The sequence below is a fragment of the Gymnodraco acuticeps genome, unplaced genomic scaffold (genome assembly GCF_902827175.1).
Source record: "Gymnodraco acuticeps unplaced genomic scaffold, fGymAcu1.1, whole genome shotgun sequence".
Classification (NCBI taxonomy): domain Eukaryota; kingdom Metazoa; phylum Chordata; class Actinopteri; order Perciformes; family Bathydraconidae; genus Gymnodraco; species Gymnodraco acuticeps.
This window is the reverse complement of record NW_022991582.1, coordinates 128334-151858: the sequence shown is the minus strand read 5'-3', so window position 1 is coordinate 151858 and position 23525 is coordinate 128334. Positions and strand designations below refer to the sequence as shown.

Sequence of the window (23525 nt, the reverse complement as noted above, 5' to 3'; positions counted from 1 at the left end):
GATGCAGCAATGGTTTTTATTAATGTATAAAGCCATTTTAGGTAAGCTTCCACTGCACATATAGATTTGCTCCAGTTTGTGACTCTTACAACCTCAGATCCAGGTTGCCGTGCGGACTGAGGCTGGGAAAAGGAGTATTTTTCATTATGGTCCTTGGTCTTGGAATGACCTTCAATCACGCCTCAAACTGACGGCACTTGTCTCAATAGCATGTTTTAAATTGAAGTTGTCTGAAGTCCTTACCACCAGCTGCTCTTGCAGTAATAAGTAGTGCACCTTTCTTACTGTCCTAATGTGCACAATGTGGTGACTGCTTTTTTGTCTTTTGTTTTCTTAGTTATGTTCTCTGTATCTCAATGCTTTTATATGGTTAAATAAAGGTTAAATACAATTAAAAAAAGCAATTCAGGGAAAGGGCTCCTGGTCGCTCGGTTCATTGTGATTATACATAAGCTGCAATTTGTTTTGTTTATACATTTTTGTCAGCCATCCAGCAAGCTTTGACTTCGGACACGCCTCGTTCTTCCGGATAATGAATGCTAAAACACAAACGTTTCAAAATGACTCGTACTTCCTACGTCACTCTTTTTGAAAGACACAGAGATTTGTTTTTACAACACCACAGTTATCTTGTTCCTCACTTTCTAAAACAGTTCCCCTAAACTTTTCTTTAAAGATGAAAGCAACAATATATAGTTTGTTAATGATTGAGGTTTAGAGTTGGTGGATGTCTTTATTCTTTGGACATCTGTTCTGCCTCTTCCTTTCAAAGAGAACCAAATTTCCTAAAAAACCCTGATTGGCGACACTTTATTTGAATTTGAAGTACAGCATGTTAGCATCTAAAAGCACCTTCAGAGGGTCTCTATTATGCTCATTTTCAGGTTTCCTAATTGTATTTTTTCCCTGTACTGTGACATGTTTTATTATTCAAAAAGGATAGAGGGTGTCGTTTTTTTCATACTGATATTCTGAACAATCTGTGCTGTTGTATTTGCTGTAAAGTGTCTCTACTGTAGGCTATTTTTATTATATGTACAGCACTTTGGCTCGACCAAAAATCGTTTATAAATGTGCTTTATAAATAAAACTTGATTTGATTCAAAAAGGTCTATATAACACGGGAAAGGGAAAACGCCAAAAAGCATAGGGCCCTAAGAGAAGCCTCTAGTATATTTGGTCATTTGATTCAATCTTGCTATATTTATTTGTTTTATCTTGTAAAAAATCTGCCACTTCTAAAGATATTTGGTCAATAACTAAATAGTATGATACAATATTTAGTTGTTTTTCTATTTTAGTACTCTATCCACTAGCAACAGGCAGTAAAAGTTACAACCATTTAATATAATAATGTCTCGTCTCCTCTGAAGGCTCACAGCTCTCACCCTGCACTTCATGTGGTGGTTAAATCATCCATACTGTATGCAAACCTACCACCTACCACTTATTTTAGTCAATAACAATGAATAGTGCAAATACAGTATAGATAAAACAAACAGTTGGCTTTTTACAACAAAAAAACAATCATTAACCAAGTAAGGGTCGACTCAAGTAACATAAATAAGTCAAATAAGGAGAAAGGTTTCTGGGCCTTTTTTGCTTTATGTAATGAAGTGACTTGAGTCAGACACATAGACACACTTTAACCACAAACATCTGTCATGGACACCCGTTATCTCACACTAATGATTCATCTTCCTGTTTCTCTCAGCACACAGAGGTGGATTACAAAACTCGGTTCAAGGGCAGTCCTGAACTCGAGGGTCTCAAGGTGAAGATCAGCCACTCGGACCCCAGACTCACTTTCTCCAGTTTTACTTTCCTGACTCCTAAGCTGTTCGTCACTCACATGTTGGATCTGGTTACCTGTGTTTAATTGTTTGTATTTATTCACTGCTGTTTAAGGTGATCATTTGCATAAAAAAAGAACTGTACACATGTTTGACTTTCTTTTGTGACAATTTGAAGACAATAAAACCAAGTCTATTTTCTACAATGCAAGACATTGTCATATTTATGGCTCCAATTTTGCTTCTTAGTTTTTGTAACATTTCAACGACATACATTTCCTTTTTTTGGCACTAAAGAACCAAACCAACAAAAAAACCTTCAATCTCTTCATTAGTCAAACAAATCTAACATTTCAGTCAGACAACTCACGTGTTTCTTTAACATGTTTATTAGAAGCAGCATATAGTTGAGTTTGGCGTCTAGGCTCGGGCCTCATCACTCCACAGATATACATAGCACGATGAGTGATGATTAAATAACTAACACCCCCCCCCCCCCCCCCCCCGAGCCTACAGGTGGAAGCTGGGGTGGTGGTGGGGCAGCAAGCAATGCATAGAGAGATATCTGGCAGGTTAAATAGAGCGGCGTATTAGGAGAACTCTGTTTGGTTGGTTGTAGAGTGGCAAGGGGCGTTATGTATGAATGCAGCATAAGTGCTCGAGTTGACTGCCTGAACTAGCTCGCAGGCTTCGCCCCATTATGTACATTAAGTCAAGCACGTTGCAATACAACATCAAAAGTCAAAGACTCTTTCTCTCATTTCTTTGATGAATTCATCTACTCTCAAAAGCTTTAGAACTGCGATAGATACAAAAAAGTATTTCAACATTATAATATATGTGTTTTTAACTGGACATACATTGGGTTTACATCACCTAAGATATTAAACATGGAAAGAAAGATATATACATGTCTAATGCATGTAATGTGTAGTTGTAAAGCGCTTTGAGTGCCTTGAAAAAGCGCTCTAATAAAAAAATGTAATGAATTATTATTACATCAAATATATATCAAAAAATAAAATAAGTGTTATTATGATTTTCACTTTCAGGGTTTCACAAATCCACAAATAAATCACTAAAATAGGTACTTTGGTTATAGGAGCTACATATCGTCACTCTGGTCCTCTGAGTGCTGATGATATGAAACTGTTCCGTGGCACTGATTATCACAGCAGATGCTTCAATGGTCCATAAGCAACACTACCTTCTTTTACTTTCCCATACTTCATTCTGATCCCTGAAGCTCAGAAACAAGACCCCCCCCCCCCCCCTTCATCCCCCTCACATCGTAGGTCTCAGAGATCGCCTTATTTTCCTTGAGGTTATCCAGGAAGGGTTTTTTATCGCTCATTGTGTTTCAGAGCTGCCTGATGGCGATCCACGAACATGCTGATGTGACGCAGGGGGAAAAAAGTAAGCAGAATTTCCAGTTATGTGTTAAATTCTTCTTAAAGTGATGAAGAGCAAGGTAGCAATAGTGTTTGAAGTAATCGTATATCCCTTATCAATCCAACGTATTTCTCGTCTTACCTTGTTAATGCTCAGCGCTTTGATTTTGGTAGTCTCCTGAAACAAAATAAGTCACAATGCTGGTTGTTCTTTTACTGTTTACATTTCATTCACAACACATATGGCATAGGTTTATGCATATTAAGCTGAAGAGTACAATGTGGCTGCAAATCAATTGCAACAAACTCTGACCTTTATGAATGGTACAGGTCCAGAGAGTGTCTTTCCCACTTTGAAGCCTGAGGGTGAAGTCGCTGTCGGCGTTTCTGATCAACACCTCAAAGAAAATGCTTTCATATCTGAGCTCTCGGGCCTGTGGAAAAAAAGGGGGTTGAAGTTTTATTGCCGTCATTATTTTCTATTTTAAGGATTTTTCCCTTGATACATTCTCCACGTTTAACCCTTTTTACACAGTGAAATAAAAAAGTGATTGGAACATACGCTGGGTTGAATGATTGCATCTGCCTGGTCTGTTGTGAGGGACACATGTTCTCCCATTTGCATGGACTTGTCTGGACTTGGGTTTAGGATTAGTATTGATCCAGAAGACTTTTGCTTTTCTTCCACTTCCTGTGAAAAACATCATTTTTTAAAGATATAGAAAAGTCTTCAAAGTAGGCAACATTTTTGAAGCGCAGTTACAATGCTGATTTCTCTAGGTAATGGAGAAGTTAATATATGGTCTTATTGATTGATTGTTTGAACAAAATAGAAACCTGTCGTAGAGCAGAATCGCACGGCACCACATAAACATCCAATGTGAGGAACTCTTTGTTCGTCTTGTATATCAACACGTCGTAGTAAAATGGGATTCCCGCCATCTTTCGGATCATGACCCCCCTTGGAGGGAACGTTGGCTGGAGAAACTTGATGTGGGACGATGTCACTTTAGGTACATCTTCCACAACATCACAGCAGGGAACAACGTGAAGAACCGCAAACTGGCCAGAAAATGTAGAGGTTTGATCTACAAAGTACAAAATAATGATGAAGTATATGCTGAATCAAACTGATTATAGTCCTTTCCCACGACATGAACACTCACCGATACAGACGCTGTGTGGCAGATGCACTTCTTCTATCTGCCCAGTTGTGACTGTGATGTCCATGAGGGGTCCTGCTGGCATGTAATCCTTACAAACAGGACTCCTCATGTGTTCCTCCCATGAGAGGAACTTGTATTTGAAACTGACTTCTTCCTTACACACCCAGCGCAGGCCAGACACACTGCATTCATAGTTGCCTGCATCAGACTGGAGGCTATTTTGAGGGGAAAATATAACAGATTTTCAGCCCAATTTGCACCATTACTAGTTTAAAGGTCCCCTATTATACTATTTTTCATCAATATATTATTGGTCTCAGATATATACAAAACATGTCTCTGAAGTGTTTGGCTCCAAATACCAAACAGATCATTGCAGCATCCCACAATCTCCTCTGTTTCAGCCCTGTTTCAAAAGTGCTGATTCTCTGTCTGTTACTTTAGATGAAAATAAGGAGCCACTCCCCACGCCCCTCTGAGAGCAACACGTTCTCACTCCCAACCTGTCACATGTTGACGGTCGGTCAGGGCCCCTCCCCGTCACTCTATTACGGACAGGGTACCCCTTGAGATTCAGTGTTCAACAGGCAGGGTGTCCCATAGACCTTCATAGACCTCCCATAGCGTTGATAATCGACGCCATGAGAACGCTCCTCGACGGTCGGTTGTTATTGTCAATATTAATATAATAATTATTTATTTTGTAATAGTCACACTCGATTTCGCCGATTTTCTTGTTGCCCCAGCTAGTCGCCACCTCTTTTAGCAGAAACAAAGGCTACATTAATGTATTAAATCGATGTTAATCCATGTGTGTGGTTGTGGAATTAATGGACGTGCCGTTGTGCGATTGCGTTGCCAGGCAACGCAATAATTTACAAACTCTTCAACTACAACCCTAATTATATTTAAAAACATTTTAGAAGGCCTCACGAAATACTTTAATGTAAATTACAATTTTAATGTGAAGGGATGTGTGTAATGTGGTGATTGACATTATTAACCCACGGATCTATGGGCTGGGGTATTGTTCCGCACGGACATTTTAATTAACCGGACTTCCTGTTGATGTGAAATCCGAAAAGATTTTTTAAAAATAAAATAATACTTTATTCCGAGTTTGCTTGCTTTTCTCTTTGGAGGACATCACATAACGGCATTGTAATACACGGTTCGGCTGCATTAAATATGACCCTGTCCATAATAGAGTGACGGGGAGGGGCCCTGACCGACCGTCAACATGTGACGGGTTGGGAGTGAGAACGTGTTGCTGAAAGATATTTGGTTACAAAGAACACAATGGTGCTCTAGGATGAGATTCAGGTGATAAGGTGGGGGAGGGGAGGGGTGGGGGGGTTACCTTGGTTGGTGATTGGCTAATGGTGACACAAGCAAAAAAATCATTATGACATCATAAAGTGGCCAACATCTGATCAGCTCATTTTCAGACAAGTTTTTATAGAAATGGATCAGGACAAAAAGAGAGAGAATCTTTTTTTCTGAAACTTTGAGAATCTCTTTAGACATGAAAATGGGGGTTTTCCATAATAGGTGACCTTTAAAGCATTGCTGTACTTCCTTAAAGGGACCTCCAACAAAACAACATATTTGTTGTCTTCGATGTAGTTCTATTTATCAATACAGATTTGTTTTGGGTGGATTTGCGAAATGTTGGAGATATCAGCTTTAGAAACACCTACCTTCTCTTGGATATAGTACAATGTGATGGCTTACAACAAGGTAGTGGGACTGTAATCAGCTAATTATTTATAGAAAGAGACTTTGCTGCTGAGTTATTTCAAATGTACTTCTTTGTCACTTTGAGCACCGTGTCGAGTGCCATCTAGTTCCATTATATTACAGAGGAAAGGAATATGTCTTTGGCTGATTTCTCTCACACCACAATTGATTAATAGCAAAGAAACTAAGAAGAAAGTGTATTTATGATTCGGGGGATTAACACTTTTCCATCATGTGGGGTCAGTGCATAAAAATGTGTTGCTGTACTGAAGAGGCAATCATTACCTATAGGTTTGAACCTCATCCACTCTGTTGACTTCAGGTTTAAGTTTAGGAAAATTCCTGGCATCCTGTTTTCAGAAGGGAAAATGTTTTATGAGCAGTCATGGTTGTTGGAAAAGCAATTTAAATTAATATAAATAAACAAATAAAGAAAACGTACCATTTCATCGCCACAAGCTCCAAACTTCAACAACCCACAAGGTTTGGAGGAATCCATCTCTGAGAGTAGTTCTGCCACACAGCACAATGCAATATGATTTAATTAGTGTTGAACACCACAATGACAATGACCTTTGTCACCAAAGAACACATGAAATATTAAGTGACCATGACGTTATTTGTATGAATTTATAATGATGTAGAGTACATACAAGCAATGCATTTTGTCAATTTGTTACTGAATGATCAAAATGTTTACCATGATCATCCATTTTGTTTCATGTTCGAATGATGGGAATTACACCTTGAACTATATTTAAAATGGCCAGATAGATGTTCACTTATGCTTGAATTATAGTATCTTACCCTTCGTGTCTGCAGTTTCAGTCTGGATGGCAAAGGCTACAGGACCTTTGATGGTGAATCCAAGGTAGAAGGAAACCTTGCGTTTTCTCCAGAGGCTGTTTTGGAGGTTTGCAACCACCTCGATCTCTTTCCCATCAACAGTTGCAAAGAGTCTGTACTCTCGTATCTCCCCTCGAACTTTAAGAAGGTGTTCTTTGACCCATGGATCTTGGAAAATCTTCTCATCACTCCAATTTTTCATTGCCTGAAGGGCCGACCCCTCTAGGACAGTTCTGTGAACTATCCTGTTCAGTTCTTGACCTTTTCCGAGGAAAAACAGAGGGCGAAGGTACCTTGTACGAAAGTGTTTCGCATATGCTTGTTTATACAGGTCTTGCGTACGCTTAATCATTGCACTGAGGTCAAGGATGCATGCGTCTTCATTGCCTGTAGGCCAGTGCAAGAGGAGGGCTAACATATGGGCCTCAGATTTATCCATGAGGTACATTTCCTGTTTGAAGGCAGTTAAATGTTTGCAATCAGACTCTGGTGCTCCCATATTTCTTAACATGATGTGAGCGAAGATGTTGTTGACCATAGCTGTGTCCGGATCTTTATGAAGACAGATTTCCTCCCACAATGTAGTTATTTCCTTAAGGTCCGATTCAGTGCATTCTCTGTCAAGACATGAGAGGACTCCCGTAGTTGTGCCAGCCTGTTTGAGTTTAAGCTTCTGGATCAGATCAGCGCCTTTTTCTTTCAAATGGCTGGATGTGGAGTCTCCAACATACTTCCTGTAGCAAGCCGAGGTTTCTCTTGAATGTATTCTGGATCGTCTTTCTTTATGTCAGGCTTGGAGTAAGTCAGAAATCCGTCAAAAAAAGCACATTTTTTCTCAACTGCATCTCTGAGTCTGTTTATGAGATCATTGAATCTTAGAAGTGAGCGATCTCCAAGAGATGGCAGGGCCGAGCCCAAAGACACCTTCTTCGTGAGAACTCCTCTCCAAGTTGGGTTCTGACTGACAAGTAGGTCATACACAAGATTGCAGACCTGCAGGAAACCAAACATCCCTCTGCTGTTAAAGAAGCGTGAGTCATGGACATTTCTTTTCACCTTTGTCCCAACTTCATCTTCGGCAAGTCTTTCTTCGTCTTCGAATGCTTGAATGGCCTTTAAGGCAAGAGCCAAAATGCCTCCTGGTTGGGCCGGTCGCCTCAGGTTCTTCAGACGGTTCTTATGGACTTGGCCCAGTGTATCAGCAACAAATGAGTTTTGGAGATCTCTTTGCTTTGCCTCCTTTGCCCACATTTCTGCCTGATCGTAGTCTCTTAGTACTGTGTAATGAAAACGAGCAAGTGCTTGTGGAAAAAACGGATTTTGATCAAACATATTTGTTGCCATCTCTAAAAGTGATACACACTGAGAGTCGTCCTCCTTTGTTTGAATATGTAGAATCAGTCTAGAAAATGAATCTATCTCCTCTTTCATCTCTGTAGGATGTATTGGGTTCTCTTCTCTTCCCTTTTCTTTTAGTCTTCTTTTGGTTAGCATGTATTTCACAAAAGCAGCCAAAGATCGAGGGACTTTATCTCTGCACAAACATGTCAAGAGGTGTTTCGCTGTGTCACTTCTGGTCACACCTGCTTCAGCCATCAATTCAGTACAACACTGTGCTATCAGAGGGTGGGCCATGCGGACTCTTTTTTCAGAACCATCTTGTTGGATAGTGATAATGAGATGGCTAAAGTCGTCCAGCATGTCTTCCAGTGATATGTCTTCCAGTGATATGTCTCTATGGCTGTAGTTGGCATGTTTGAACACATCCAGGCACTGAGACTCAAGGAGATAAGAGTCTGGTACATATGCATTCAGCAGGGAAAGGAAGGCAGCAAGGAGGGTTTTCTCTTGTATTCCTGTTTCTTTGATGGTTTTGAATACAGAGCACGCCTCCTGGATGTAAGCCTCAGAAAAATTGCTTTGCATTATGTTAAAGCCATGGAATCGTTGGCATTTATCACCGTACTGCTTGTTGAGCTCTGCCTTTTTGTCATTAAAATGATTCTTCTCTGAGTCAGAAAGCACTTCTTGAAGGAAGACATCATTACTCTTTAAATCTGCATCTTCTCTAATACAGCTGAGTAAAACCACCACAGGCATACGGGTGACTATCTTCTGATTAGCAATCGTCCTCATAATGCTTACTTGTAGATCTTCCAAATCTTGCACACCATTCACCAACAGCAGCACGGTCTTCTGGTCACCTTGACTGCCTGCTGTGAAAAGGTGGACCACCTCCTCTGCAACCTTTGTGATGTCCGAGGTTGAGCCTGTTAAAACAGCACTCCTTAAAGTTTTCCTAAAGTCCCACAAGACCTTCATGGCCAGTGTTGTCCCTCCACATCCTGGCTGGTGGAACAGTTTAACTGTTGATATTCCAGGGTGTTTTCTCAACTTGTGAATTTGATTTTCAAGTTTAATGTATCCATCTCGTTTAATGAAAGGAGATCCGGTGCCATCTAACTCTGCCTGTTCACTGATGTGAAAGTTTAACCATTCGGGTGGGGCCCCTCTGTAAAAGTTTTCCTCCGTCTCCTCAAGTATTTCTGGATTGAAAGACTTTCCTTTAAACTGATTTGCATGGAGAACGTCCAACAGTGAGAGGGAGCGTGTGACAGTGGACAGGGACGGTCCATTCGCCATCTTGGACTCTTAGTTTCCTGCAGCAATGATACACACAGATTGTAAATCACCTTCATCTTTTTTATAAATATACATATGTATATATATACATATATACATATATTTAAAACTATAAATACATACACACACATATAGTGATGGTCAGAGTTGGGTGTAACGTAAGAACAAAGTAATGCGTTACTGTAATAATATTACATTTGTCGGTAACGGAGGAATATAACGCGTTACTGTTATAAATTCAGTAATCACACTATAGTTACTAACATTGCGCGAAAAAATTACTAGATTCTCCCTTTGACAGGCTAGTCAGTAACTAGTAGTTACTACATTATTCAGAAGGTTACATTAACTTTGGATAATAACATGGCGGGTTTAATAATCGGAGCCTCTCTTTTCCTCTCCCTCTCTCCCCCTCCCGTCTGTGTCTTATGCAGCTCGCTGATCCAGTGAATGTGTGACCCGACACGACAGTACATTAAGTAATAAACATGTATAACTAGTTTAGCTAGTTCCAGGTGTAGATAAGATTGGCAAATGTGATATGTCTAACGTTTAACATTTTAAATATTTCAAGTCACTACAGGGATTTCCGCCGCAGATTTATATTTTCGTAACATTTGCGCGACTTTTCCACATGCAGCTGTCACAGGGGTTGAGCTGCAGACTGAGACAGAGACAGCTACAACTTTCGAGGGGTGGAGGTATGCCCATTATTTTAAATTGGTCAGAAGGACAGGAATGTGACGGTAAGGTGCCCTGCTGCAAACACAACAACATCAAACCTCATAGTATAGCTAAAGACCCCCGAACTCAGAGCGATGATGTTGAGTGTGTGCCGACTCCGAACAAGCAGCAAAAACTAGAATGTTCACCGTTATTAACTTGTGTTACGTCTTCCTTATTGCAATAGTAATTGTTATATGTGTGCACATGCACATGTAGGCCTAAGTTTTAAGTTTGGGCTATAGGCTGTTGCTGAGTAACGCAAAAGTAATGTAAAGAAACGAGTAAAGTAATGAGTTACTTTATGTATATAGTTCAACCACACCTTGGAGCGCTTAGTTCTCTCTGCCATCTCCGCCGTGTGAGCGTGTGTGCGCGTGTGTGTGTGTAAACTGCCCCCTCGCACACAGACGGGGGAGATCTCTCGCCTGGCGATATAATGTTTATGTAGCAATAATACACATGACATATATGTTTTAAATGTCTCCAGTACCAATAAAAACACAGATAACGTCGGAGCTTAACGCCTCGTACCTCTGTCTTTAATAATTCATCCCGGGGACCGTTTAATACCGGGGCTCGGTAAACACATACATATATATATATTGAGCAGCATTTAAAACTTGTGTGCCAAGATGCTCCAAATGATGAAGTAAATGAATACATGCATACATAAATTAAATAGTAAATGTTAAATATAGGTTACTCAATATAAAATAGTTGTCTTACCTTTCCCCATACGATCCAGATGTCTCTGAAGTGTGAACATACCGTGCCACCGGTAACTATACTTTAGTCTTATGTAATGGAAGTTAAGGTAACAACATGACACACCCACAGTGTGTGTGTGTGTGTGTGTGTGTGTGTGTGTGTGTGTGTGTGTGTGTGTGTGTGTGTGTGTGTGTGTGTGTGTGTGTGTGTGTGTGTGTGTGTGTATTTGTGTAGATAGCAGCTGAGCTTAGATTTCCTCTTCTCCACAAAGGAATCCTAACAATGCATCCGTTCACTTACAGATCATTCCTGGATTTTAAAGGGCCCATGTCATGCTTTTCCGGTTACCCGTTCTATGGAAGCAAACAAGAGACAGAAGTATTTGAATTGTATTAGACACCGAATTTATAGCATTGAAAATAATTACTTTGAAAATCATGTATCCGAATTTACCTAGGCCTATGTGAAATAAAAATGTAAAAATTCAAGTAAAAAAAATTTGAATGTTCAAATTCAGATCCCAAAAATTCAAGTGAAAAAAATTCGAATGCACAATTGTATAAAATTCGACTTCAAAAATGTCGGTGTATAAAATTCGATGTCCAAAATTGCGATAGAGGATAGAATGGATAGTTGGGTACTGTCATTTCAATAAAAAAATAACCTTAAGGGACAACTTGAATGCTTTTTTCCTTTTTTTCCTCTTAATGCATTGCATAAAGATCGGGAAAAATCGGTATCGGCAGATTGTCAAAATCAAATGATCGGAATCGGATCGGGAGCAAAAAAAGGTGATCAGGACATCCCTAATCACTGATGTCCGGCGAGATGACCAATCAGAGCACAGTGCAGAGCATAGGGAGGGGGCAGGAGCTCCAACAAGGCGTTTAGGACAGAGAGTGAATACACATACTATACAGAGATGCTGTATGAGAAACCAATGTGAGTTTGGAAAATTGCACAATCTAAATCTATTCTAGTAGACCTCAACAATGGAATTATGATCAGTAGAAATGGCCATGTCATGGGACCTTTAAACTGTCAAGATTTCACCAGAGCAGGATTAAATATTTGTTTTTGCAAAATGGGGCTAATGTTTAACTATGTTTTGTAAAGATTAATCTGTGTGATGTGAGAAGAGCCCATCACAATTAATTAGGGTCCAACGTGACATCTTTACAACGCTTGTTTTGTCCGACAACTTTTTGACAGGGTATTTATGGATATAATTATTAAATATAATTCATTAATTTGAGGAGCTGGAACCATGTTATATGTACATTTTAACCTAAAACATGAACAAATATGATTAAAATATTTGAACGTTTGAAACGTCTTTGAAAGAAAGCAACTTCACACGATATATTGGTTAGCAAATATATTTTAATATATAATATTTATATTCATTTTTAGCACAATGACAAAATGGCATAATTTCAGTTCAGTCTCATTTAAATCATGACAAAAAGCCACACCTGTATATCTGTTTGAATAATACCTCATATCATAATTCGTTGCAAAATCACACCTTTAAGTACTTCTTGCGCCATGAGAGGAAAAACCTTAGCAGAAGTTTCTAACAGCATTGAGCCTATGGCATCCAACGGGATTATGTTATGAGCTGTAAACATGATGTAATGGCGCTCTTCACTGCATCGTGAAGAAGGATCACATCCTCCAAACCCATCACTGAGAACTGGATAAATGCATTGTCTTAAACCAAATTCAAATGTGTCGCATTGTCCAACAGCCGTAAATGTAGATTAATTATTTAAGAGCAATACATCTTGACTAACAGGATGGACTGGATTGACACACCTGTCACTTGCTACACCTTTTGAGAAAGAAGCACATCACAAAACAGGCAGAATATGAGAGAACACACACACACACACACACACACATACACACACAAAGCACAACTCAATAATTAAACGCAGCAACAACTTTAAATCAAAGATAATGTATTTCTATAGCTTGTTTTCAACGCTATCAATCTCCACTAACACAACAAAACTGTCAAAAGTAAAGTTTGGAGCTAAAAAATAAGAGACAATTTAAAAACCTGCAGGTGCAATCCTTCCTAAAAGATATTGAGATAATGTGAACCAACAAACTATTAGACTTTTTAATCCTGTCTGATGTTTCTGTCCCTTACCCTACATCCCCTCTCAGGCTGAGTCACATTTATTGACGCCTATAAACTTGAACACCACCACAGTAAAGGTATAATTAATTAAACCGTAACAAAGTTCAGATTACATCTAAAAATAGCCTCCATAGTCCACGCACACACTTCAGAGCATCCCAGCCACAAGCGTTAATGTGAGTCAGAAATTAAGATTGTTCACTACAAACTAGGGGTGTAGTCGGTACACGTACCCGTACCGAAATTATTCGGTACGGGCCCTTCGGTTCGGTACAGGTGTGTACCGAAGTGTACCGAACGAATATAACGTTAAACGTAAACAATTGAGAACGTGAACAACTTTTTGGAAGTAATCTTCAGAGTAATTTGCTCACATTGGGTTCAACGCGTCATAGAGCGAGCAAGTCATTTCATTGGATGAGAGGCATACTATACTGGTCAGAGGGATGCGTTCAAATGTAGTCAGTAATTTGAGGAACTGTCGAAAATTAATGGCGAACGCAGATAAAGTTGAGCTCGAAAATCCTCCAGCATCATTGAAGTCTCCGGTTTGGGAACATTTTGGTTTCGCAGTTACGTACAAGGATGACGGACAAAGACAGGTGGACCGGACCAAAGCTGTTTGTCGGCATTGTTCAACTAAAATTGGTTACGCGGCTGGCAATACATCAAACTTGCACACTCTTGAAAAGGCATCACCCGAACGTGAATATCACCGGTACCAAAAGAAAAAAGACTGAAGTGCAAACCCAACTCCCAATAGCATTTAAGCCTCCACCACTCGCAAAGAGTTCAGACCGAGCCAAAGCTATTACAAACGCCAAATATCCTTATGTTGCCATGTTAGCAAAGCGCTACCTGGCTGTATCTGCTACCTCTGTCCCTAGAGAGAGGGTGTTCTCCACAGCAGGAGACATTGTTAGTGCCAGCAGATCTGCCCTTTCGGCAAGCAATGTGGACAAGTTCATCTTTCTTTAAAAAAACATGAAAATACAATGACAAGCAAGTCCTAATGTCAAGCTGGCTGCTTAGGTACTAGTACAGTTCAAATACAGATTATTTCAGTTCATCGAAAAGCTGCACCTTAATGTTTACTTTATTATATTTTGTATTTATTTGAGTGAATATTCACAGTTTAATAATAATTAAAAACCCAAAACTAATAGTTTATGTTTTGTGAGTACTAATAGCCTACAGTAAAGTTCAAATACAGATTATTTCAAGTTCATCGAAATGCTGCACCTTAATGTTTATTTTATTATATTTTGTATTTATTTGAGTGAATACATTATTCACAGTTTAATAATAATAAAAAATATATATATATATGTTTTGTGAAAAAAAATTCTGCTGTACCGAAAACGTACCGAACCGAACCGTGACCAAAAAAACCGAGGTACGTACCTGTTGCGAACTGGCTTGAAAGGCCACAACAAAAAGGAGACATAACATGTCAACGGGTAGGTAAAGGTGTTTATTTGCACAACACTGGTCAATTCAACACATTGGTTATACTCATCAGAGCCGGGTGCCTGCAGGAAAACAGAGCGAGAGACCAGACAGGAGCAGAGAGGCTTTAAAATAGCTGCAGAGCACCAGACCCAGGTGCCCTGAGTTACTGCAATCGGTGCAATCACTGGAGCCAATGCAGCACAGACAGAACAGCCACACCCTATCTACTGATGCACCCACAGGGGCATCACAGCCCCCCCCTTAAGACGGGGCCCCAAAGGGGTCCACGACAACCCAACATCCTTCTTCTTAACTCCAGCTTTTTACTTTCCATCTTAGGACTGGAGGACGCTCCTCCTCCGCCTCTGTCTTCGAGCTCTTGCCTTGCGATTTCGTACTGCTTCTTCGATTCCACTGCCTTTATGTCCCACTCCTCCTTGGGTTGGCTGGCGTTGAGCCACAGCATGTAGGCGCTCATCGGCCTCTTGGGCGCGCTGACCTCCTTCGGCCTCCTCTTCTTCGCTTTGCGGCGTTTCCTCTCTTTCTTCTCCTTCACCTTTGTCTCGATCTGAAAGTCAAAGGACCGTGTTGGGCCACTTTTTCCAGACTCCGAAACAGGTAGGTCAGTAGACATCCTACGGCTCTGCACACGCGTAATAGTATAAAAAGGAGACACACTTGGAAATTGCAAACCACTCTTATCTGGCTCTACAGATGCCAACGGTCTGGAAACCACCACAGGCGGTGGCACACCTGCCCACACCACACAACCAGCAAGATCGTTGCCCAAAATCATCTGTACCCCATCAAGTGGCAATGCGGGACGCACGCCGATAGACACAACTCCCCATACCAGCTCACAATCCAGCACTACTGTATGACGTCGCACAGGAATCAAGCCCATCTCCATTCCCCTCATCAGCACAAAATCCCCAGTCTCTGTCTCTGATGAAAAAGGCAACACTGACTCAACAATAAATGAGTATCTAGCTGCTGTGTCACGCAACACCTTAATCGGAACATACTTGTCACTACCAACTATTGACACAACGGCTTCCGTTATGAACGGCCCAAAAACAGAACCCACATCCAAGTCGGCACAAACCAGCTTCTTATCAGGCACCATGCCCGATCCTACACCCTGTGGCTTTTTAACCAACACGGCAGAACAACACATGGCTGGAGCATGTGGTGACAAACGAGGCTTCTCCTTCGTTTCCAGCAATGGACACTGCTCCTTCCAATGACCCCCACCTTTGCAATAGTGACATTGGTCCACTTTGGCCCCCTCGGGTCGCCCTGTACCTGCAAATCTACGGGAGGAGCCTGGTGAAAACTTTCCATTGTCTTCTCCACGTTTCCAATCACCCCTAGAATATTTCTCCGCAAAACTGCCCTTATGTGTCACACAAAATCGTCCGCTAATTCAGCAGCTCTAAACGCGGTGGGAGGTTTCTGTTCATTCACATATGTGGCCACACGCTGAGGGAGAATGTTTTTAAATTGTTCCAAGACAATGAGCTCACAAAGACCGTCAAAACTTTCAACCTTTGCTGCCGCGCACCACCGCTGAAAATGAGAAGTTAAATCACGGATAAACTCCACATGTGTCTGCTTATCTCCCTTGACCCCACTTCTGAACCTTTGACGATACGCTTCAGGAACCAGTTCGTAAGATTTCAACACCGCTGATTTTACTCTATCATAGTCCAAAGTATTTTCGCCACAAATAGCTGAATAGGCTTCCTGTGCTCGCCCAGTGAGTACACACTGAAGTAACAGCACTCTGTCCGAATCTGACCAGTTTCTTGCCTCTGCTATGTGTTCAAATAGAGTGAAAAAAATTTCCGGGTCACGCTCATTGAACTTTGGCACTAATCGCAAGTAAGAAATTATATCGCCACTGCCTGATGCTAACCTAGCACCACCATCCTCCCCTGGAGAAAACTTGCCCTCTCCCATCAGCCGTAATCTAGCATGTTCCACCTCACATTTCATCTTTTCCACCTCCAGCACATTCTCCACCTCTAAACGCTTCTCTACCTCCTGCTGCTGACCCCTCATCTCCAACTGCAATCTCTCCTGATTAAACTGCATGGCCAAAAGCTCCTTTTGCTGTTCGAATGTCAAACCAGCTGTCTGAACCACTACTGGCCCGACCCCTGCCACACCAGACTCACTCTTCTGTAACACTCCCCGCTCAAACAAAGATGACACGATGACAGCTTTAATGTCATGTTTCCGCTTGCTCCCTACAACAGCAATTTCATAATGCTCTGCTATTTCGATCAACTGCGCCTTCTGGCAACCATCCAAGAAAGATACTGAGGGCGCATCCACAAACGCTGACAAAGAAGCCATAATATATTGCCTATACCCAATCAGAAAGCAAAGTACTCAACTGTCAACACGCCTGGGCGAAAAGATAAAACCCAACAGAGAATTCCCCCCTAACTGCCTTACCAAAATCTTCCTAATCTCACCTAGTCTTCATGTGGCTTGCGGCGGGTAATTACGCACTGGAACCCGGCGGATTTATGGAGCGACCTGCACGCAGGTAACACCAAGAAATCACGCGGATGTGCCCCCGAGACAGCTGTCCGAAAACAGCTGACACCAACCACGTCGCCACAACACTATGAAAAAAACAAACAGACGGAACCCAAGGGGAAACGCCACTTAAGCCTAGCGGGGAAAATCTCTTTTACAAAAGCGTAACAAACAGCAATATCTTACCTTCTGATTGGCACACAAAACCTGATGCCATGTCACACACTAAAGCATCCTGAAACCCAAAAGACATGATGTGTCCCCCAAATAGCAGATCAGAGCCAGCACACAGCTGGACCACAACAATGAATCAGCTGCTCAATGAGCACTACACAAACTTTTTAAATAAATAACCCGTTGGACGAGCCCCCATTTGTTGCGACCTAGCTCAAAAGGCCACAACAAAAAGGAGACACAACATGTCAACGGGTAGGTAAAGGTGTTTATTTGCACAACACTGGTCAATTCAACACATTGGTTATACTCATCAGAGCCGGGTGCCTGCAGGAAAACAGAGCGAGAGACCAGACAGGAGCAGAGAGGCTTTAAAATAGCTGCAGAGCACCAGACCCAGGTGCCCTGAGTTACTGCAATCGGTGCAATCACTGGAGCCAATGCAGCACAGACAGAACAGCCACACCCTATCTACTGATGCACCCACAGGGGCATCACAGTACCGAACCGAAATGTTTGTGAACCGTTACACCCCTACTACAAACATTATGAGACATTGTTTAAAGTCAAGCATGTCATGATCTCAAGTCCATGCATCCCAGCAGCTTGCAACTGAATCAAGTTGGCACTTTTACCACAATGTGAACTGTATTCGTTAAGATGTGCAGCTCTAGAGAAATGAAAGTAGGTGTTTTAAAGAGCGTGTGCACTATGCGAGACATAATGTGATTCATGCACTTTCTGTGAAGGTTAAAAAGGAGTTCATAAAAACATTGCTGCACAACTTGATATGACATTCAGCATTCCTAACATTGACACACCTTATGATTATTATCACCATGTGAATGTACAGCACAGCAGCCTTGTGCAACACCTGCCACATACAAAACAAAACTTACTAGAGGCAGAGATAAACTCAGATATTTATCAAAGTACGAGCATTTATTTTTCTCTGCTATCACCTCAATCAGCTACAACCCAAACTACTCTCACTCATGTAATACGTCCATTTAACATTCAACGACACTCACTTAAAATAAAAATGTGTGTTCAATGTCGAACAGAAACAGAGTAGGCCTACACTATGAAACAAAATAACATGAAAACATTGTGTTAAATATAGAAAGAAATATACCTTTTTTTTCTAAAAGGCTCAACTTCATTCGGCCATATTCATATGTATCACACACGTAAGGGTAAGACACAAACCTATTTAACAAATGCAATGCAATGGATAAGCTTAATGTTCACTGAAGTCACAGATAACGTCATATCTAATATTTAAACAAATCATTTCCTTGTCACTAAAGCATTGACTACGCTATTCATCGTCCTTAAATGCAGGCATTAAGTTACATGTTCCGTTCTCCAGCCACGATAAGGCTGTTTCTCAAGTGTGATGATAATACAATTAAAAGAGGCATTGGTAATAATCTCCTTTAGTTTAGGAACCACTGGACCTCCCTAACCGAAAGGAGAGGAGAAAATGCTGCCCCACAATGCATTGCAGCCGCAGCATTTGCCATCACAACAGTCGGCCGTTCACGGAAACAACCGATTATGATATCATGAAATGATATCATGAAAGTTACGGTGCTTATTAAGCATTTTAAAACGTATGTGGTAAGTTGCCAAAGTGCTTTTTTCTGAACGTTCATCAGTATTATAATCAAAAAGAGAAATATGAACGTTAGTTTTTACTGAAATGATCAAATAAAGTCAACATTTCACAGTCTTTACCATGGGCGTCGCCTGGGGTAGGCATCCGGGGCTTTAGCCCCGGATGTTTTTTCTTTAGCCCCGGACAAATTCTCCCTCAATAATATAATACATTAACCGTACTTCACCTAGAGGATGGCAGAATTGTAATTTCCCGTGTTCAGTGAATGCAACAGAGGCAACCACCAGACCAATCCGAGAGTTGCATGGAAATAAACGTGTTTTATTGGCTGACCTCTCCTCTGTGACAGTGTTTAAACTTTAAACTTTCAGCCGCGGACGCAGAGTTTCTGAAGATGGACATTAGACATTTTTTAAATAAAAAATACGGCAATTCTCAAGTGGTGGCTCACACAACAACCCCAGAGCCACCACCTGAGCCAGGTGAACAAGGTATGTAAATGTCAGTAAACTTACAAGTTATGTCAACATGTAAGCAAAGCATAAATTATAGCTACGTTGACGTTACTTTGAATCGCGCGGGTAAGCTAAACCGTTAGCAAGTAGCTATAGCTAGCCAGATATATTAAATAAACACTTTGTCATAAAATCTAAATGTTGTGTTTTTTAGCGTTACCTGGTGATTTCAAAGAAAGCTCTCTGGGAAATGTTGACTTACTGTCAGTGTTCGACATGAAGCTAGAAGCTACCTTACATTACACAGTTGATCCGGAGTCCTGTCAGTTAAAGTGTTTCATAGTTAGCTTAGCTAAGCATCAACCTAGCACTGAAATATATGGATGTTATGTGACGGTATTTCTGAGGAAAAGTCAGCTGAAATGGTGGCATGCCACTGCTTTACGTCGACAGCATGTTTGAACGTATTTGCAGCAGTAAATGTGGCTGTTTGGCCACTGACGTTGCCATAACAACACCTGAATTTAAATGTGCAACCTCTTTTTGTGACAGATTTTTGCATGAAATTATAATTCTTCTGATTGATATTCCTATTGACAGCTAGTTTCTATGTGTACATTATGAGATGGACAGCCAGCTAACAAGCTTTCAGATCAAAGCTAATCCAGTGGGGCTCCTGAAAGGGGGCAAGGGACACTATGCTCCCAAATATTAAGCCTTGACCCCCATCTTAAAATTGATATGATCACAAAATGATCTGCATAGTCGGAGGCCTTTTTTCCTCATTATCATGTCAAATTGCACAGCTTTCCTTAGTTTTGAATGCAGAAAGAGGACTATATTAGAGTATCAAGTGAAAATGACTATATTAAAGTATGAAGTGAATATATTAAGTGAATTACTCAAACTGCATTTGTATAGGAATGATTATGTCCTATTGGCAGATAACTACTCTAACAGTGATATCTACAAGAGATGTACATTTAACTATTTTCAATTGGTTAGTATTACATTTTGTGACAGTGTGGTGACACTCATTTTAATGAAGACAAATTTGTGTATCTTGAAATTCATTTATTTGACAGAGCTGGAAACTGATTGACTTACATACTTGTTTGTGTTTACCTACACAGTCATCACAGATAAGCCAAACAGAGTAGAGGATGAAGAAAGGAGAACAGGAGAAAGGGACACACAAGAAGGAGAAACAACAGACAAGAACGACAATGGAGACAACAATGAACAGGAACACCAGAACAGACAAGAGTCAATGGGTAACATGACTGATTTAGGGACTGCAGATACAGGGCCAAGGCAAGGGAGACACCACTGCTTTCCATCCAGCATGTTTGGCCAGCAAAAGAGATCATTTCAACCGCAAACAGCAAGTGATGAGGGATTATTATTTCCTCCTTCCATCCCTTTTTTCTGTTTAATCTGATTACTAACAACTTCTAATAATTTGACATAGTTTATGATTTAATTGGAAAATAAAGTGTTTTTAAATAATAAACCCGTTTCTGATTCTGATTCTTTGATTTTTGTTGACATATGGGTGTTGAGAGATGTATCCATATCTCTTAATGTTGCTCTCAAAGTGCACAAGATTGATGCTTTTAACTTCAACATTTAAAAAAATTCTTCCTGGGGGACCCCAGAGGAGGTGAGTTCCCTCAAAATAGCACTTTATCTCTGCTTATGTAACTCCGGTGTAGTGTCCCCTCTGCAACAGATCACTCAGAGCTGGTGATTACTTTCCTGCATTTCAATGGACAGCATAAAACGACACGTGAGCTGGGGTCTGGTGCTCAGATTAGTTATTGATGATCACGTTGATAAATCATATAAAACCAATCACACAAAAACATGTTGCTGTGACTGTGAGCATTAAACAATTAACATTAAACTAAACAAACACAACAGTACGTTATTGTCCTTATAAAATAAAAACATACATTTTGTCCACCGAGATAATACAGGCACCTTACCCTCAAGAAATCCTCACGTGCTATGAGAATCTCCCACAATCCATTGCCGTAACAAAGCTAATGCAGACACACGTTTGTGACACCAGATGGCGCAATTGTGTATGTGCGTGTGGGGAGTCTTGCAGTAGAAAATTCGACTGTAGCGCCGCCACTGTGGGCTAAGCCCCGAATGTTTCCAGGTCCAGGCAACGCCCCTGGTCTTTACTGAGCTGTGTGGGGTTTGTTCAACTTTTAAAAGATGTTTGAATGGTGATGTACAGTGATAGATGTTAAGGACTAACGTTTATAATAAATACATTTGTATTGATTTTAAGATCTTTTCATACAATCATACGTATTGGGATCATTTGTATTAATGTGGACCGGAGGGAGAGGCATAAGTTTCACTTTCCTTTTTTATTTCAATTCCAACTTTGGTCCTGAAGAATATGTTTCTCTGTTGTCCACGTTCATAAAGCTTAAAGCAACAGCATCAGAGCACGGTGCAGAGTCTCTAGATGAGTTTACAGTAGTCCCTCGTTCTTATTGAACATCCATGTTGTAGTCCGCTGTATAGAAAACTGTAGTTTCCATAGTTTCCCCACAGCAGCAGACGCACATTCATGACGTCCGCTGGCGCATCATAAACACGTCGGATAGTGAAAGTGCATTCGGATTCTCTAAGCACCGCAGTCTCTTCTCCTAAATCCTTTTGAATTCTCCTATCCACTATCCCTTAACCCCGTGACGTTTCACTCAGAGGTCAAGGAATAGGAGATAGGGTTAGAATTTAGGAGCTGATTTTTGGATTATCCGAACGCAATACCCACCTCGAGTGCGCTAGAATTTGAAAATACACAACCGGAAAAAATCTGCCACTTCCTTACAGAGCCTTCCTTTGGGCAGCGTGAGAGCGTGAGATTGAGAGTGAAAGTGTGTGTCACACGCCAGATGCGTGAGAGTTGGCAACCCTGAGTTATTGTCTCTTTGCTATTAGTTGGTTGAATTGGAATTACTACTGTGTTGTTTTTGCTCAAGCTAACACAAGCTAAGTGTTTGAAGTTGGTAGCATTTGTTGAGCTTGCTACGGGCTAAAGGGCATTGTGGATTTAATATATTTAATGAAATCAAATTAACATTTGTTTAAATGTAAGAATGGTTAAGCAACATCTATTAATGGCCTAATGAAGTTGAGCCTTTTAGAAAAAAAATTCTTTATATATTTAACACAATGTTTTCATGCTATTTTGTTTCATAGTGTAGGCCTACTCTGTTTCTGTTCAACATTAACACACATTTTTATTTTAAGTGAGTGTCGTTGAATGTTAAATGGACGCATGTATGAAGTTATAAAATGAAGAAGCAACTACATGAGTGAGAGTAGTTTGGGTTGTAGCTGATTGAGGTGATAGCAGAGAAAAATAAAGGCTCGTACTTTGATAAATATCTGAGTTTATCTCTGCCTCTAGTAAGTTTTGTTTTGTATGTGGCAGGTGTTGCACAAGGCTGCTGTGCTGTACATTCACATGGTGATAATAATCATAAGGTGTGTCAATGTTAGGAATGCTGAATGTCGTATAAAGTTGTGCAGCAATGTTTTTATGAACTCCTTTATAACCTTCGGGGGAAGCGTGTGAATCACATTATGTCTCGCATATGCACACGCTCTTTAAAACACCTACTTTCATTTCTCTAGAGCTGCACATCTTAACGAATACAGTTCACATTGTGGTAAAAGTGCCAACTTGATTCAGTTGCAAGCTGCTGGGATGCATGGACTTGAGATCATGACATGCTTGACTTTAAACAATGTCTCATAATGTTTGTAGTGAACAATCTTAATTTCTGACTCACATTAACGCTTGTGGCTGGGATGCTCTGAAGTGTGTGCGTGGACTATGGAGGCTATTTTAGATGTAATCTGAACTTTGTTACTGGAGGTTTAATTAATTATACCTTTACTGTGGTGATGTTCAAGTTTATAGGCGTCTATAAATGTGACTCAGCCTGAGAGGGGATGTAGGGTAAGGGACAGAAACATCAGACAGGATTAAAAAGTCTAATAGTTTGTTGGTTCACATTATCTCAATATCTTTTAGGAAGGATTGCACCTGCAGGTTTTTAAATTGTCTCTTATTTTTTAG

At 40.5% G+C, this 23525-nt stretch overlaps 1 protein-coding gene across 2 annotated transcripts; it reads right to left on the bottom strand.

Annotated features, from left to right (window-relative positions):
- Positions 1 to 2350: 2350 nt before the first annotated feature.
- Positions 2351 to 11156, bottom strand: LOC117533719. Of its 2 annotated transcripts, XM_034197613.1 has the most exons (9): positions 6898 to 7601; positions 6533 to 6603; positions 6376 to 6440; positions 4351 to 4565; positions 4022 to 4272; positions 3747 to 3875; positions 3498 to 3618; positions 3327 to 3362; positions 2351 to 3185 (listed from the first exon to the last, which is right to left on the bottom strand). In XM_034197613.1, exons 1-8 carry the CDS (start codon positions 7472 to 7474, stop codon positions 3331 to 3333), a joined length of 1461 nt encoding a protein of 486 aa, XP_034053504.1. In that variant the 5' UTR covers positions 7475 to 7601; the 3' UTR covers positions 2351 to 3185; positions 3327 to 3330. The 2 variants fall into 2 exon arrangements, 1 of the variants encoding a protein (XP_034053504.1); XR_004567104.1 differs by lacking the exons at positions 2351 to 3185; positions 3327 to 3362; positions 3498 to 3618; ... (2 more) ...; positions 4351 to 4565; positions 6376 to 6440 and adding an exon at positions 11032 to 11156 and having other exon boundaries at positions 6898 to 9596.
- Positions 11157 to 23525: the final 12369 nt, after the last annotated feature.

Bases quoted from the DNA above. Each gene is read 5' to 3' on its own strand.
- LOC117533719 (XM_034197613.1), bottom strand. From the start codon at position 7,474: ATGGTCAACAACATCTTCGCTCACATCATGTTAAGAAATATGGGAGCA. The intron at 6,604-6,897 runs GTAAGATACTAT...GCTGTGTGGCAG, and splicing joins TGAAACTGCAGACACGAAGG to AACTACTCTCAGAGATGGAT. The intron at 4,273-4,350 runs GTGAGTGTTCAT...TGTACTTTGTAG, and splicing joins GCCACACAGCGTCTGTATCG to ATCAAACCTCTACATTTTCT.